General features: G+C 35.7%; 1 protein-coding gene across 5 annotated transcripts; it reads right to left on the reverse strand.

Annotated features, from left to right (window-relative positions):
- Positions 1-394: 394 nt before the first annotated feature.
- Positions 395-17509, reverse strand: LOC128017344 (tyrosine-protein kinase Fes/Fps). 5 transcript variants are annotated; one of them, XM_052602693.1, is made up of 20 exons: positions 17298-17503; positions 16200-16278; positions 15879-16115; positions 14488-14661; positions 12737-12833; positions 11391-11574; positions 10854-10991; positions 9704-9823; positions 8222-8344; positions 7201-7390; positions 6228-6308; positions 5907-6143; positions 4876-4998; positions 4037-4090; positions 3812-3930; positions 3627-3721; positions 2851-2974; positions 2084-2241; positions 864-995; positions 395-783 (listed from the first exon to the last, which is right to left on the reverse strand). In XM_052602693.1, the coding sequence occupies exons 3-20, from the start codon at positions 16101-16103 to the stop codon at positions 650-652; spliced, it is 2508 nt and encodes an 835-aa protein (XP_052458653.1). In that variant the 5' UTR covers positions 16104-16115; positions 16200-16278; positions 17298-17503; the 3' UTR covers positions 395-649. The 5 variants fall into 5 exon arrangements, with proteins under 5 accessions (XP_052458653.1, XP_052458651.1, XP_052458655.1 ...); XM_052602691.1 differs by having other exon boundaries at positions 17267-17503; XM_052602695.1 differs by having other exon boundaries at positions 5907-6116; positions 17298-17502.
- Between the last annotated feature and the right edge of the window lie 495 nt (positions 17510-18004).

An 18004-nucleotide genomic window follows, 5' to 3' on the forward strand; every position in this document is an offset into this window, starting at 1 on the left:
TGATCACCAATGCTCCATTTATTTCATTAAAAAAATAGAGTAAAACAGTGATATTGCTAAATATCTATACATTTCAAAATAACTGTTTTCTATTTGAATGCATTTTAAAATGCATTTTATTTGTGTGTTTTATCCAATCCTTCAGAAATCATTCTAATATACTGATTTGCTGCTCAGGAGACTTTCTTAGTATTATCGATGTTGAAAACAGTTGTGCTGAAAGTTAAAACAGCATTTGTTTTGAAACAGAAATCTTTTGTAACATTATAAATGTCCATGCATTGACTTTTGATCAGTTTAAAAGGGTCCTTGCTAAATAAACATGTTATAATAATAATAAAAAATTTTTAGTTATTCACAGTATTTTCATACTAGAAACAATAAATATGCAGACTTATGTTCGTGTGATCATATATGTCATCTCCACACACAAAATTTTTTTTTTTATTATTGAAACATCAGGACGTCACAAAACCATTTGGAAGACCATATTGCATAGCATTCAATACAGTGTGTATATAAAATAAAATATTTTAAATTATACTCTTATTAACAGTATTCTGTCAGAAGCCACTGATGGTGTATTTTACTGTGTATGCATATTTGTTTTAAACAACTGCGGCAAAAAAAATTGCATTGTAAGCATGTTTTACTGACATAAAGCATATAGATCTGCCTTTAGTTTGTGAAACGAGGGTCGATTTCTCGGATCATACTGCCAGCACTGACCCATGAGGGCGTAGATTTCATCCGGACAGTTATTTGGGGCCGGCATACGATATCCTACAGACAAAAACAAGACTTATAAGCGACACTGGCTTGACAAAAGGGCAATAAAGCTGAGTTTTATGCATGTGGAGTACCTTTCTCCACCTCGTCTCTGGTCTGTTGGTTACTCATGTTATGTGGTATAGTATACGGTGTGACTCCTCTAGAGAACGTCTCCCACAGCAGCACTCCGAAACTCCACACATCACTCTCTGTGGTGTATCGCCCTGATGAACCAGCAGAGAGAAGCAGTGAGACACGATACTCTCAGTCCTGACCAGTCAAACATGCAGGATAGTCCAGGATAAATACATAGAGTCTAATACCTGATTTGGTTCTTGTTTAAATGTGGGTTTGTGAGGGAACTGCAGAGTTAATGAAATGCTACTAATTAAACTGAACATAAAATACGGCTGCACAATTCAAAATAAAACTACATTGTGATATAGATCAGAGCGGATCGAAGGCTACGATTCAATTGAAGCTTACAGCATTTCACCAGCATTCTGACAAAATAAAAGCGTGAAAAGAATATTAATCATCAATATCAGTACTGTAACTATCAGAGAAAAAAATTATTATTAGGGGGACAGTAAAGAATGAATGAACAAACAAACAAATAAATGTTGACTATTAATATTTGTAATATTTCAATATAATAATAATAATAATAATAATAATAATAAACAATGGACCCAAGGAGATTGACAAATTATTTTTTTCCAATTGATAATCTTGCATAATATTGGATTCGGCCTATATCAAATATTTTTTATTTTACAGGAAAATTGTCATTTGCAACAGTAAATATTGCATCTTAATTTTATAGTTAAAACAATGATGCTATTTTTATCATATTATTAATTCTATAAATAACTAACCCATATAATAACAATAACCATGTTTTATTTGCAATCAAATGTTCAATAATATTTAAGTATTTGAAATAATAATTATAACAACAACAATAATGATCAAATAATATTAATTATTATTTATTATAGTTATTTTAATTAATTTTCTTAATTTTAATTAAATAATAATAATAATTATTATTATTATTAAAAAAATATGAGGAAAAAATTGTAAGAAAAAAAAAACACTACCAAAAATTTAAAAAGTCAATTCTGTTTACTTTACTTGCAGCAGCATGTCATGTGACCACTAACCAGAACCATGAGCATGCAAATGTGACAGTAAATTATTAAAATATTAACTTAGGGGTACTTTTTTTTTTTTTTTAGGTCTAGCAGCTTCAGCTGACAAAAAAACAACAACAACAAAAAATGTTTAGTAATCTCTGGTGGAGTATTACCATAGTTGAGGGCCTCTGGTGCCGTCCACTTGACTGGGATCTGCTTCATTCCTCCTGTAGCAGAATAAACACCGTCCTGCTCCTGACGAGACATACCGAAATCACTGATCTTCACCACACTCTCCTCTCCTACGAGACAGTTACGCGCAGCCAGGTCTCTAGAGACAGGGACAATCAGACAGATTTACTGTAGGCTGCCCTGAAATAAATACAAACGTAGAGAAAGACAAACCCTGAAGAAAACTAACATAAAACAGAGCAAACAAACAAAAACAACCAGAGCAAACAAAAAAAAGTACAGGAATGCATGTGATGTAACACTGGCTCAATCCTGAAGCGTTCGACACAGTCACTATCAGATGGAGCAGTGATGTTTCATTTCATCTCAGATCATTATCCCAAAATCTTCCCATCAGGCATTGGCCACTCACAAACCGCTGGTAAAGAGACTTAACCATAATAGTGAAATACTGCTTATTATACTCAATTAAAACCAGCTGTGAGGTCTGCTAGAGCTTTATGGAGCCACTATAGTTTCTCACTATAGATCTTGTGCCATATAGTGTTCCTGTGGCTCAGTGGTAAAGCATTGCATTAGCAAAGCAAAAGGTTGTGGGTTCGATTCCCAGGGAACACACGTTAGGTAAAAAAATGTAAAGCCTGAATGCACTGTAAGTCACTTTGGATAAAAGTGTCTGCTAAATGCATAAATGCACAGTGGCTTGCGAAATGTACAAATGTATCAGTAGACTTTGTCAGCCTCTCACCGATGAATGCACTTCTTGCTTTCCAGGTACGCCATCCCTGAAGCCACATTCTCTGCCATCTTGATCAACATCTTGGTCTTCAGGTTGTGGCCCTCTGTGCGCAGGAAGGTTAGAAAGTCCCCTCCTGCCGGCAGAATACGCCATTGTTTTTGCAGCATGAACATTTTAAAGCACTCGTTCATAATCATGCACTTTTAAGCAATAAACGATAACATTAATTTCAGAATTAAATTAATAATAAAAAACAAACAAATAAAAAGGGTACTTTATTCAAGTAAATTAATTAAAGAATGTGACTAAAAGATAATCCTTTGCAAACTTTTTATAGTTAATTATAAATAAATGAATATTGTATTATTTCATAATGTATTATTTGAATGTTACACTTATTAAATAAATAAGCAACTAAACAAAATAATAGTTCCTTTGTGACAAAAGATTATTTAAATGCAACTTAATAATACTAATAATAATAACAAAAATAATACTCAATATCATAATTTTGTCATTATTTCATGAGGTTTCTACAAAGGCTTCTTCAAGCAAATCTATCATGTGGATAAAATGGATTAATGTGCTTTATTTGTCATTTTTGAAGCTTCATAATTTAAAAAAAGATCTACTTACACTACACTTCTAGTACACTGTTTAACATCTTTTATAGGTATATATTTTATATATATTTATTCAGGTTTAAAATTAAGTAAATGTCAGATTTCTTTTATTTTTTGGCGCACGGTTTGTTTAAAAGTTTTTTAATTCAAGCTTATATGTACCTTGCACCAGCTCCATGATGATATAAATGGGCTGCTTTTGTGTGCAGACGCCGATTAGCTTCACTATGTTTGGATGGTCATACTGCTTTAGGATCCTGGGATAGAAATGGAGAGATGTTTAGTTAAATGAGAGTGTTATGTGAGAGTATATGTAGAATATGTTAATATTAAGAGTCGACACAAACCTGGCCTCCATTAGGAACTTGTTCTTGTGTTCTGCGGGTAGATTCTCTCTGCAGGCTTTCACAGCGACTGGGGTGTTGTCTGAATGCAGGCGCCCACTGAACACCTCACCAAAGTTGCCCTGTTAACATCCAAACATTACAATGAACAAATAACTGGCTCGGTGAGTCTTTAATGACATCCTCTTATCGGTCTTTTTATATAACACAGAGGACAAGACAGCTCACCCGACCAATGCTCTGTCCGAGAATTACATCATCGTGTTCCAAGACCCACTTATCCTAAAAAAATAAATAAAAAAAACACCTGGAAAATGAATTTGTGTACATCATATTAAAGACTGGCCAATCACAACAGCAGTCGACCGATATAGCATTAATGCATGCACATATATAGAGAACACTTCCTGAACAGAAATACAAATATGAACTTTTAACTATTGCAAATGTTAAAAGATGATCTTCTAAGTTCTATAACAGTGCTCTTGGCCTTCAATGTGGGGAAAAAAGCTTCCTTTGTAACAAAAAGGAGTTCATCTATGAATAAACAAACACATATTTATTGTGATGTATTAAATGTTGGAATATTTTAATAGTATATTTAATAAGTATATTTTGATGAGCTAACACTTTTCTTATTTGGCCAAGCGAGTACTGATAATGCTCACAATTATAAAATATGATATATACTACTGTGTATATTTCCCCATCACTACTGTACAATCTTTATAGTGGCAACTAATAGTTGCTTTGTGAAAAAAAAAAAGTTTTTCCTTTAGATTCCTTTATTAACATTTTCTAGGGGGACAGTAAAGAATGAATGAACAAACAAACAAATAAATGTTGATTGTATTAATATTTGTAATATTTTAATATTATATAATAATAATAATAAACATTGGACCCACGGAGACTGACAAATTATTTTTTTCCAATTGATGATCTTGGATAATAAACACACACACACACACACACATATATACTTATATATATTTACACATTTCACTCCTCAGCAATAATCTATTATTTAAAAAAATCTAGATAGTAATTGTGAGACAGTGTTAAACCTTTAGGATGGGTCTCTTCAGCAAAATGTCTGTCCTCTTTGTGACGGCTTGATGGGAGCTGAGGAGGTGCTTTATTAGCAGTGGTACAGAGGTGAAACCTTCTCCGTCGAGACGATACACGCCCTAAACACACACATAAGCATGAATATAATGGCTTTAATCAAATAAATGACAATTGATCACTGCATACATCATGTACTGACACCAAGGCCATCGCTAGAGGGGAGAAAGGTGGTGATGATTACAGAGGATTATAGCAGAACTCAGAAATAACTTGTATGCATCAAAGTAATAGTAAATTAAATAAATGTTAAATGAATCAAAGTAATTTAGAAGCAGCCAAATCAGTCAGCAGGACACTGGGATTTTTCTTTATGACTGTGGGGCTGTGCACACGTCAATGCTGTTTACGTTCGGGTTCAAAAATAAATGCAGTTGGGTCGGACTACGTTCTAATTTTTCGGAGAAACAAGTATGTGAACTTAGTATGTTTCCTAAATATCTGCAAACATATTATGGTATTTATATGCTTAAGTACAGTCCATGCAGCACCTTTAAAAATGCTCAGGACCAGTTGAGGGGCCACTGCTGCACGTCATCACGCAAGCTTATCATTTGCATGTGTTTTTAAGTCTCGCCAATTTAAACATTCAAGAGATTTTAAAAACTTTCATGCACAAGATCGAAAAAAACCTCAACTGAGTACTGAGTTCTCTTTCGCATCTCCTTGCGCTAGAACAAACGAATACACCATGCCAATTTAAACATTAAAGTGCAAAAAGATGCAAAAGAGATTAATTTAGCAGCCTCTCGCACGCAGAGAGCCACGTCTCACAGCCTGTGAACACTGAATTGAGTATTGCATCTTCATGCACTTGAAAAAACAAATACATGCAAAATGTTGTTGAAATACCCGTTCTTGATGAGTATCATCGAAAAGCTGTCGGTTATGTCTATGAACAGTTGAGAAAGAAACCACAAACCCAACTACGCCCTGACTGGCACACATATCACCTATAAAACACACTCACGTCTGTACTCTGAATGAGGAAGTGCCGGCACTGGCCGCCCCAGTGCACAGACAGCACATATTCTTGTTTGCCCTGGCTTTCTCGAACCAGGAAGTCTCCATCATTCTTCAGCAGTTCCTGCACCTCCGGACGGGGGATGGCACCGTGATACCAGCTCTGCTGGGTCAAGGGCTTCTCCTCCTCGGGGACCGGCGCCAGGGCGGGGGGAACCTGGTCAGATGTATAAAACACACTACTCTACAGAAAGATGTTGCAGATACAGCAATGAGCAGAGAGCAGAGAGGAGGTGAGAGAGGAAGACAGCCACTAAAAAACACCAACCGTATACTTGGGCTTGAACAAGCTGCTGAGGTGACTCACGATTACATCCACGTTGAGATGCCTATGGTCTTTATCACGCTCCTGCAAAAAAAAAAAAAAGACCCACAAATCATACAATAGCACCACAAAAATACCCTGTAAAAATGCACTCCGTCATGTAACAATTTTATTATATTTGTGCAAGGCCCATAATGCTCTACACAGTATACATTAATTTATTTTCCTCATGTTTTTACAATGATATTAAAACTTTTTGAACTGAAACATGCAGTTAAATCGGCAGATCAGCTAAACAAACAGCCTACAAAACGACTGACAGTGAAATCATGTCTCTGTCTTGTGATGTACAGTATACGCAAGGAACAACCTTATTCAGAAAGGCTAACCAGCAGCATGTGAGTGAGTGCGTCCTGGTAGCTCAGAGTTAACAAGGTTGTGTAAATCTCACATTTCAGAATCAACAGCATGACTGGCTTAGATACTTTTACATTACATCTCTATGACACTGCATTTTACAGCTTTGAAGAAGCCACTTGATTCTTCACAGGGACCATTGCATGTTTTTCCTTTTATTTGCAATCAATTTATATATATATATATAGTAATCAGTAATCATTATGGGTTTATGGTCATGTGTTGATATACAGTATTCATCTGTTTGATGTCACAAAGTTGCTGATTTGTTAAATAATACAGAAGAGGAAGTTATGAAAGTTACCGTATTTTTTCATACACTGTAAAAATGACCTTATTTCAAAATAAGATTCCTCATGATCTCATAACTCCATCAACCCGCAAGTAAACATGTTGTCAGATGTAGTTTATAGAGTACAGCTGGATAGACTTTGTTTTAAAGAACGGAAAAGCTATTCTTAAACCTTTCCGACAAGTCTAGTACAACTGAAGAACGCAAAGCAGGTGTATGAAGAAGTGAAGTTCTCAGGACAGTTTAATGAGATGAGAGTGGACTCACTGAGTTGCTGGACGTGACAGATATCTGATCATCATCCAGGATTATAGGTGGAGCATCCTTACTGCCCAGAGACTGCAGTTTATCGGACAGAAGCCTCCGTTGGGCTTCCAGACGAGCTCGAGCCACCATGGACAGAACGACCTGCTGTCTGCTGTCCTCCAGAGCATTACGCTTACTGAACTGATACACCCTAAAACAACAAACAGAGGAGAACAAGTGGTGAGAATCTGGGCAAATCGGAATGCTCTTATGGATTCAAAATGATTTGATTAGATACAGATTGATTCTTTTCTTTTCATTGCCACTGTGGAGGCACAAGAAGATTAATTGATGTACACCAGAAGTCTCAAACTCAGTTTCTGACCGGACCACATCAGTTTATGTGGCCATATCAGTAGAGTTTCCAGAGTTTGTTCTATTATTGGGGCACATGCCCCCCAATAAAACATATATCTATACCTTGGAATTCTGTTATAAAATGGTACATTCTAAACAACAGATGTATCATTTTATTAATTCTAATTTAATATTTGATATTCCAATTCTCAAATGTGTGCAAGTACATGTATAATGTGCTTTAAATATTTTTAATCTCCCTTTTGGCCAGACCTTATTCTCAAAATATATTTGACTCATTTTACTGATTCTAATTTGTTACATAAATTTGTAACATTTTACATTCAATTCACAATCCTTGACTTTATATGAAGACTCTATATGAATCTTTGACTTCATGTCTCAACCACACATCAAAAAACACTTTTAATTTCTATGTTTATGCTGTACAACAGACAACAGCGATGGAAATCTGATATTTAACATGACGGTGGTATGTTGCAGGGGTTAAAGTATGTTAAGTAAGGGGTTTGAATCTACTTGGAGCCACACTTGAGCTATCTGGTTGCTCCAGAAAAATGTGACTTTGGATAAAAGTTTTCTAAATGATTGCTTGCCTAACAACATGTGGAAACTTCCTTTTTAAATCTACTTGGCATTTGAATTGTAGAGATCACAGGCTCACCTCTGGCCTGTGTTTGCCAAGCTCTCCTCATTCTGCAGATCCAGCTCAAGCTGATTGACAGTGGCCTGCTGAGAACCAAGAGTACTAGCGAGACCCAGGAGCTCCTCCTCCACAGCAGTGAGCCTTGGAGAAGGGAAAAAATGAGAAGGCTTGAAAGTGCGAAATGCATTGTGGTGCAATAGAAAGTAGTCAAATTGCTAAGGGCCAGCAAAACGGAGTTACTAGAGTTTGGATTGTTTAACCATTAACCAAAAGTAAGAATTTTCACTGATTAATACTATCAGCTAAATGGTTTAAAAGGTTTTGAAAAAATTTTCAACATTTTTTTTTATCTTCGTTGACAATAAAAATAAAAATAAAAATACTACACAAGTAGTGCACTGAGAAAGACCTGCTATTTATTATTATGCCTGAAGAAAAACCTTTCTTCAAAGCACATTTCGTTGTCTTAATTTGTCATTTATTTAAGTTAAAAATATTTGTTGTAGGCCTGTCATTTTTTTTTTATTGAAATGTTTTTATTCTGTTTTTCTTTGTTTCATAAGCACTGCAGGTGCATAATAATTCAAATAAAGTATGTGTGAATTAAGGTTCTGTTGTTGTTCTGTTGTTCTGTATCCTGCTGTTTGCACATTAAAGTAAACCGAAAAAAAGTCACAAAGTCACTCGTCCATTCTATTATTTATTTAACACTAATTTAATATTCTTGTCTTATCAGTTAATGGTTAATGTTTGGATAATGAACAGCGGTTTTAACCTAAATGTATTATTTGTGCATTTAATGTACACTACTATTTGGGATTGGTAAGATTTTTAAATGTTTTTGAATTAATTTCACCAAGGAATGCATGTATTTGATAAAAAAATAAATAAAAACAATAAAAATACAGTAAAAACAGAAAATGTGAAATAATAGAAGTAAAAAACAAAAAAAAAACCTTTTTCTATCTTAATATGTTTTAAAATGTAATTTATTCCTGCGATCAAAACTAAATTTTTTTAAATTCTGTCACTTTTAAACAACTTAATGCATCCTTTTATAACAAAGGTATTTATTTCTTAAAAAAAAAAAAAAAAAACTTTCAAATGTTAATGTTTAACATTACTTTTGTGTGTCCTACATGACAAAAAAAAACTGTTGGAGAAATTGGCATAATGGGTTGGGATGTTGTTTTTAGAGAATGAATTGTAGTGTGTAAGTAATTGAAAAAACATATTATCTGGTTCCTAATTAACTTAAGACGATACCCACACACACACACACACAAAATAATGAACCAAATAGCAAACAGGCTATGGAAAAATACTCGTTCTCTACCCTCTAAAAAACACATGAAAAAAGAAATGTTCATATGATGGTTTCATAAGCAATGACGAGGATACCGAGAGTTTTAGATTTCACTTCTGCATTTTTCTGACATTTTTGCTTTCACTGGTGCCACTATACTGTACAGAGGTGTGCAGAAAGAAGAAACAACTGACCGATGCTGGATTCCCTCTACTGTGAGCTCATTGAGCTGCAGATCTTCAGGCTTCAGACCTTCAGCATCCTCCAACAAACTGCTGTCAAACTCCACACATGCAGGAACCTCTCCTCTTGACCTGCACATACACATACATACTGTACATGTGCACGCAGAGAGACATGGACAGACAGAAGCCTGACAATCCTTGTGAAGGCACTGTAACATAAAAGGGCATCTGCAAGCCCATGCATAAAACCAAACAGAATATTTATCAGGGAAGAAATGCAAGACGGGGCTTGTTTTTATGCATCATGATTTGATTAGTTGCCAAGATGTTATTAGTTATATTACATTGCACACATGGTTTTAGTTATGTCCAAGATTTGGGCAGCTTTTGGGCTTCATTATTATGAAGGAAACACATTTTCATTTTTGATTGACAGACAATTCAATTGATTCAAGTACAACTGTGACAATTGTTTTTTTTTTTCAAGCAACCTACAAAGAAAATATTTATTCACAAACTATTTATTATTATTTTTAATTAATGCATGCATGTGAGCAAATAATTCACTATATTATAATAGATGTTTGACCAGTGACCATTTATTTTTGCTGGACTCCTAAAAGCTTTAAATTGACTTTTTTTTATGTTTCAGCCTTTCTCTTTACAGCTCATGCAACTACAACTAACCGACCATTCATTCATAATTATATGCAAATATTTCATTATATTATACTCAACGTTTTGCCAGTGATCATTTATTTTTGGAGGAATCTTTAATTTGTGAAATGGACTTATTTTGGTGCTGCCTTTCACTTTGCAGCTCATGCACCAGCAGCTTTCATCAACATCAACACATTTTCATTCTTTAATGACAGACATAGCGACAAAACATATTTTTTTGTAAGCAACACATACAACCTCCCCCTCCCCCCATAATTTATATTAAAGTTTATGTTTTGCATCTTAAAAGCTTGGATTTGAATGTGTCAGCAGGATAGTCGCTAAGGCCAGGACCATCTATTATGAAAGTAAACAGGTTTCATTTGATTTCATGTTGACTTTAAGAGATGAGATAATCAAGCAAGTTAGTAAACATATATGACATCCTTTGTTCCTCTGATCCATGATCCCATTTCATTCAACAAAAATTAGTACACACCTGTTCTGCTGGATGAAGTTCTCGTACTCCGTCTGTGGCTGGATGGCTTTCAGGGCATTGGCCATTTCAGTGTGAACACTGACCACCTCATCGTGAAGAAAGCTAGACAGATCGAAATACTCCTGTAGAATCTCCTTCCTGAGAAAACAGCATGCCACATCAGTCATGTGTTTTCCTACATGGGACACAGCACACCTACTACTTTTTTCTAACTGTAACATTATCCTCGATCCACAATTCATGTGAGAAGCGAACAGGATGACATATCCATTCAAAAAGCATAAGTCATTGTGGGGAAATTTGTCAGCTTTTTAAAAAAAAGGCAATGAGTTCATCACCCAGCAAGAACCGTAATTTAAAAACAGTAAAAATCTATTTGATACTACAGTTAAGATTATTAACGAAGGTCTTACTTGATATCACCTACCACTGTCATCATAAACAGAAATAAATCCATGTTAGCTAAGCGCATGTTAACTACCATAAGTTCCCAGTATATGTTTATGGCGTTGATTGATGTTATTAACGTTGACTCACAGAATAAGCACCATTTCCTCCTGCAGCGTCTGCAGTGTTTCCAGCAGCGCCGGCTGGCTTTGGCCGTAGTGGAGTTGGTGATGCACCTGTGCGGCCTTCACCGACAGCACATATTCATTGTGGTGCTCGTGCAGTTTCAGAGTGGCTTTGATGTAGCGTTCCTTTGCTCTCTCACGTTCTTTGTCTGTACAAAAGACCATCCACAAATACGCATGAACATCTAGGAGAAAGGTTGTTTCAAGTACAAGAGGCCATTCAACCACACACACACACACACACACACTCACATCACATCAGATTTGTGTTTTTGTTCAGTAAATATAGTCCTCGAGTTTCCATTGTCTTTGTCAAGCTTTGTTCTACGTAGCGAGTTGTTTCATGTTCATGCCAAGTCCAGACTCTGTTCATCTTGTATCTCGTCATGTCTGGATTTAAACAAACTGCACAGGGATCCAGTAAACTCACCTTCGGTGGACCGAATGTTACCGAAAGCTGGACATTTAAACATGAACCCAGCAGTTCATCTTCTGCGTCTTCGTCAAGGGCAATCGTCCCGTTGAGGAGTTTGTGGATGATTTTTATGGATTGTGTCATTTACCGGATTTTAATGAGATTGCTCTCATGGACATTTTTTGGTTTGGTTTAACAGAAGAAATATCTTGTTTTATGCCGCATGATTTTACTCTATTTTATATAACAAATAAATGCAGTCTTGGTGTGCTTAAGAGCCATCCCACTGATGACAAACTTTTGAACAGTAGTGTAGTTCTCAAGAGCTATATTTACTCATTTAAATTTAAATCAGCCAGCCATCAAACCACTGAACTCCCCCATACACTGGCCAAGTGCTTTACAGGCTATAAAACCGTTTGCTCATCCTATCAAAATGTGATAAAACTGTACCCATAATTTGCAGTACACTGTAGCTCATTTCAATAATGCCTTCCACAGTGCAAATATACAGTATCTGTAATTAACTTTTCATATCCGTTGTCTGTGTATGAATATATTTTATTTACTGTTGCATTCATTTTGGCCAATCTAAGTGCTGCAAAAACACTCACAGCATTCACACGATGCTCACTGGAGAAACCACACTTAGCTTCCCTTGTTTCCTCTGTAAGAGGAAACTTTGTTACATCTTTGTGACCGAGAATACACGTCGCTCTTGGCCAAGTAGACAAATGCCTTGTATACATAATACCATAAAACCGTTCAGTGTTTAAACATTAAACAGTTCCTTTTATTGAGCCTATATGTTCAGAACAACATCCACAATTCACAGTCAAAATGAAAGAAGAATGGCCAAGCATTTTAGAGAACAATGCAGCAGCGAGGCTTCTTACCTTTGCTTGCTTCCTGGTATTTCCTTTTGGCCTGGGTCGCGTCTCGTACTAGCTGTCTGTAACTGGACTTGACTCGGTCCAGCTCAGTTTGGGTGACCTAACCTTCCACAACAGGACACAAATACAATCAAAATCCAGACTGGTGCATTAAAGTGAGTCACGTTTGCCGTGCAATCAAAGGCATGAAAGGAAAAGGACTGAAAACTTATTGCTGATGACCATTTCAACATGTTACTAGCCAGCTTTAGATATGAGGTTGAATATGTGCGATATTTAGCTAATAACAGCTTTAAAAGCCTCCAGGCTAAACATAAGTATCAATGGAAAGAGTGATTTATTTGTTGCAGTAGTTGCAACTTCCTTCCTATATCTGTGAATGCAGGCTGTGGAAACTACTTGATGTTGATGCAAAGTCATGCATTATTGAGTAGAAGCCAAATCAGACAAAAATGCAAGCAACAGCAACACAGTTACCAACATGGACAGGTTGCCTGACAAAACTACTGAATGTTAAATAAAATGATCGTGTTGGGTCGCCACTTAACGTCCGATATAAAATCTGGTTCCTGAAGTAAACTGTTTTAACTGAAACATTTACTGTAAACAAACTGACATACAGTTTTGTTGCTGACGAAGCTGATAAGATTCACAAGAAACTGGTATTTTCTACTTCCTGATGTTTGTTAGTGTATCTGTTTGCAACGCTAAACCATTTAAGAATTCACAGAAACGATGTGAAAAACATTTGGAAACTTGGGTTTCAGAGATAACATCAGAAGCTCAAAGCAGGGTGAGAGCGGCAGTGCAGAAACCACTGCTATTCCTATTAAGCAAATAAAATAAGTACAAAAATAAGCCGCTTGATGACTTACCACTTACATTTCCTCTATCTAATATTAGATAGTTCCAAACATCTAAACACATTCACTGAACCAAATATGAGATGATTATACTGATGATCTTTTGATAAAGACTTGCGTGAAAAGATTGCAGATTTCCCTTTCAAATCAATTCTTTTCAGCTGTTCTTCTGAAATTCTGTTGTTTTGAACTTTCTATTCATCAAAGAATCCTACATTTTATCATTATTTCCACAAAAATATTAAGAAGTACAACGATAATAATGATGATAATTTTTTTAGGCAGCAAATCAGCATTAGTGAAGGATCTTGTGACACTGAAGACTGGAGGAATGATGCTGAAAATTCAGCTTTACATCACAGGAATAAATTACATTTTGAAATATAAAAAGCAGTTATTTCAAATTGTTGTAATATTTCATTATATTACTGGTTTACTGTATTTTTTTATTAAATAAATGCAGTCTTGAAAAGCATGTTTCTTCTAAACAGTGTTTATGCAAATAAAAGCACACTACTTGGAAACTGGGATAATTCTTTCAAATATATTCATACTTCATGGTTCACACACATATTTCCTCATTTAATGTGTAACTTCATATTGCTGGCTCTCAGCATGACTAACTTCTACTGCATTACAACTTGAATGGTATTGTATGTATTTGTATATATATACGTTTATATATATATATTGCAGTGATTCCATAAAAGAACCAATTTTAATTCCTCAAAGAACATTTTATGTTCTTTTCCACTACAAAGAACCGTTGGTGTGATGAAAGGATTCCATGGATGTTAAAGGTTCTTCATGGAACCATTGATGACAATAAGGAACCTTTACTGTAATGTGTAACAGTGAACTGTGTGAGTGTGATGTGCGTGTGGCGCTGACCCTGCACAGCTCCTGGCTGAGAAGGTTCCACTGTTCCCCGTAAGTCTTCCTCAGCTGCTGCTTGTCCCGGATGAGGAGGGTGAGTTTGCTGAGAGGTCCCACCATCAGATCCTCCGAGTGCTTGCGCATGAGACGACTGAGGCTCTCTGTCTGATTGACCAGCACGTTCCATGACTGTGAGAGCGAGAAAATGAATGATCTTTTAGGATTTAGGCATTGAACATGTGAATGCAGGATTCTGTTTAACTGAGGTGCATGTATCTCTCAAGTGAATGCAACAATAATGAATGTTTTCAATTTGCATCGGCAAAGAAAATAAAACCATTTTAGGCCTGTTCATGGCCTACACTCAATTATGGCTAGTTTCCAGTGAGCGTTCAGCTCGGTACTTTACAGTACGGTACGCAGTTATTTCCGTTTCCACTGTCAGAAAGGTGAAAGATACCAAAAGGGCGGAGCTAAACTCACTGCAGAACGTTGATTGGTTGACTAAAATCGTCACTTTTGCTTGATACAAGGGACTCGTTCAGCTCTGCTGTGAGTGTTGGGCTTATTTACATCAGAGTTCGCGAACACACAAAATAATGAACGTGTATTTTATAATTGTATATTTTCGCACAGACAATAGCCGTTTCTCAGTACGCGTTCTTGACTGTCCTTGTGGACTTCTGAAATGTCATTTGCCCAAAAACCCGCATCATTTTCTAAACATTACTGTTATGGTCATGAAATGTAGTTTTTAGAGTTAGATCGCTGTAAATATTACACATTGCACCTTTTTAATTTTAACTTTACCATAGTACAGCCGCAGCGCTGACTTTGTAGCATACGTTGGACTGAAATGTTTCCTTTGTCTTTTTTTCCTCTTATATGAGCCTCTTATATTTTCTGCTTATACTTTTATAATGGCTATTATTGTTCATTAAACTGACATTTAACAAAAAGAGGCAAAGTTGTGCTTGTTGTCGTGGTTCTTTGCTACTTTCCGGCATTCACCACGCCTACCAAATAAGGGTACTATTGACAGTGGAAACACAAGCCTTATCAGGGTTACCCTTACTGAATCATACTGCCCTGAACTGTGCCGTACCGCTCAGTGGAAACAAGCCTTTAGTGGCTCTAGCATTGTTACAGAGTCTAAACAGTTGGAAAGTCAGAGAAAGCCTGAGAGCTTTTGGATTATTACAGTGCAATTTCCCATAACAGGGCACTTTCTATGCCTTTACTGTAGGTGTTCACATCATGTGGAAAGTAAGAATTCAGACTCTATGCAGTACTCAAGTCAACTCAACTCAATTATGGAAAATTCCAAAATAATTTGGAATCAATTATGGAAAATTCCAAATACAAGCCTTCTGAAACGTTATACTCGTTAAGGAGATGCTTCAAACCTTATTGAACTGGCTGATGTAGTCGAGACCTCCTCCGGGCTGAGATCCTTCCAGCTTCTCAACAATGGCTGACATTTGATGCAGCTGCACGGAAAACTCGCGATCGCTCTTGGCCCTCTGCGTCATCCATTTCTTCATGACCTCCATCAGACGCAGCTCGGAGTCTTGTAGTTTTATTAGAGCGGCGTGACCCTGAGGGCACCACAGGTCCTCCCCGAAACCCATACCTGCAACACACTAAAACGGCAGAGGTGTGTGGAAAAGTGTTTTTATCAGCCAACATGTAGTCAGAAATAATAACTAATAGTCAAAATGACCTACACTGTGTATGGGTCACAAGCAGTATGCTGGTCAAAGATACTTGACAGTCCGGTCAATGACAAACACCACAAACCAAGATCTGCAGAAAGAGGAAGAATATTATAGACTTTTAAACTACTTTTAATGTGCACTGCTTAACAAAATTTGGACCCTTTGTGTGCCGGTTGAAAAAAGGATTGCAATAAACTTGGGAGTTTTCAGAAACTTTCATTTCCTCATGGGTAGTTTAGGACAAGAAAGGGATGTTGTCTACAGTTGACCACTTCCCAATTCAAATGTGAAAAGTTATATAATACTTAACATCTCAGTCATCAGGAAATATTCTGAAATGCCAAAAAGTTTATAATTTACACATGAACAAGGTCTACTGTGTGTAAAGGAGCAAGGAAAAAACACAGTGACAACTTTCCCCTATATATATGTACCTTTGTCAAGATCATCTCAACATAAAAAAAAGAAAACTCCCATTATATATATATATATATATATATATATATATACATATATATATATATATATATATATATATATATATATATATATACATATACATATATATATATATATATATATATATATATATATATATATATATATATATATATAAAAGTGTATGTTTTTTTTTTTATTCCAAAAAGTGTACAAACATATTTTTTTCAATTCCAAAGAGTGTGTGTGTATATAAGACCTAGTGCACTTAACTATTTTAAACCAAAATGAATCTCTCATCCTATTAATTTTCCATATTAACAAATTTTTCTACAGGGCGTTTTTATTTGTATACGTTCTTCACCTATTATAAGACGGAAATTAACAAGCGTACATTAAATATATAAATACAAATATATAATACATGTGTTCAAAAGGTTAAAACAAAAGTGGTCTGAAGGCGCTGTGACGTCACCGACGGTTTCTTCTAAACGTCAGTCAGTGGTTACAACGACACTAGTTTGTAGATGAATTATAATTTTCATTTAAAATAAAAAATACAACCGGCATTCTTAAAAAGATCGACTATGTAAAACCAAAACCTTACTGTCGACATATGAAATTCCGTAAATTCTCACCTCAGATGTGTCTGGCCGCAGCGAAACGTACCTGTCAGTACGACCGAATCACATAACTCTCCATTAAAACAAAGCGACGAGACGGAAAGAGCACGTCGATACTATAAATACCGGAGACAGAGAGACAAACGAGGCGACAGACGAGCTCTTGGTGACCACAACAGCGCCTAAAAAAACGAAACCAGGAAGACAGTCCGGCAGGACGCAGACTCACTGCGAACAACAGGATCTAACCGCGACAACACCTGCACTACACAGGTACCGTCTCATAAAACACGTCTCCTGGGATTTTACATATACATTTACATTCTTATTTACATAAAAAAAAAAAAAAAAAAAAAAATCGGATTATAATAGGCTACAATTATTTTAATATTGCTAAATATTAATTATAAATAGTACAACATTAAAAGCATGTTAAACATGAAACTAACACGATAAATAATTAAAAAACACAATTAAGAAGCGTGTGCGTGTACACACACACACACACACACACACACACACATATATATATATATATATATATATACACATACATACACACACACACACACACATATACATATATATATATATATACACACACATATACATACATATATATATATATATATATATATATATATATATATATATATATATATATATATATATATACACATACACACACACACACACAGTGTGCTGCATTGGTGTAACATGCCCTGCACAATGAGTCAATGAGTTCAATGATCT

This window comes from Carassius gibelio, chromosome A7, assembly GCF_023724105.1.
Source record: "Carassius gibelio isolate Cgi1373 ecotype wild population from Czech Republic chromosome A7, carGib1.2-hapl.c, whole genome shotgun sequence".
In the NCBI taxonomy this organism is placed as follows: domain Eukaryota; kingdom Metazoa; phylum Chordata; class Actinopteri; order Cypriniformes; family Cyprinidae; genus Carassius; species Carassius gibelio.

Bases quoted from the DNA above. Each gene is read 5' to 3' on its own strand.
- LOC128017344 (XM_052602693.1), bottom strand. From the start codon at position 16,103: ATGGGTTTCGGGGAGGACCTGTGGTGCCCTCAGGGTCACGCCGCTCTA. The intron at 4,091-4,875 runs GTTTAACACTGT...TTATTTTTTTAG, and splicing joins TGAAGAGACCCATCCTAAAG to GATAAGTGGGTCTTGGAACA. The intron at 3,931-4,036 runs GTGAGCTGTCTT...GGATGTTAACAG, and splicing joins TCGGACAGAGCATTGGTCGG to GGCAACTTTGGTGAGGTGTT.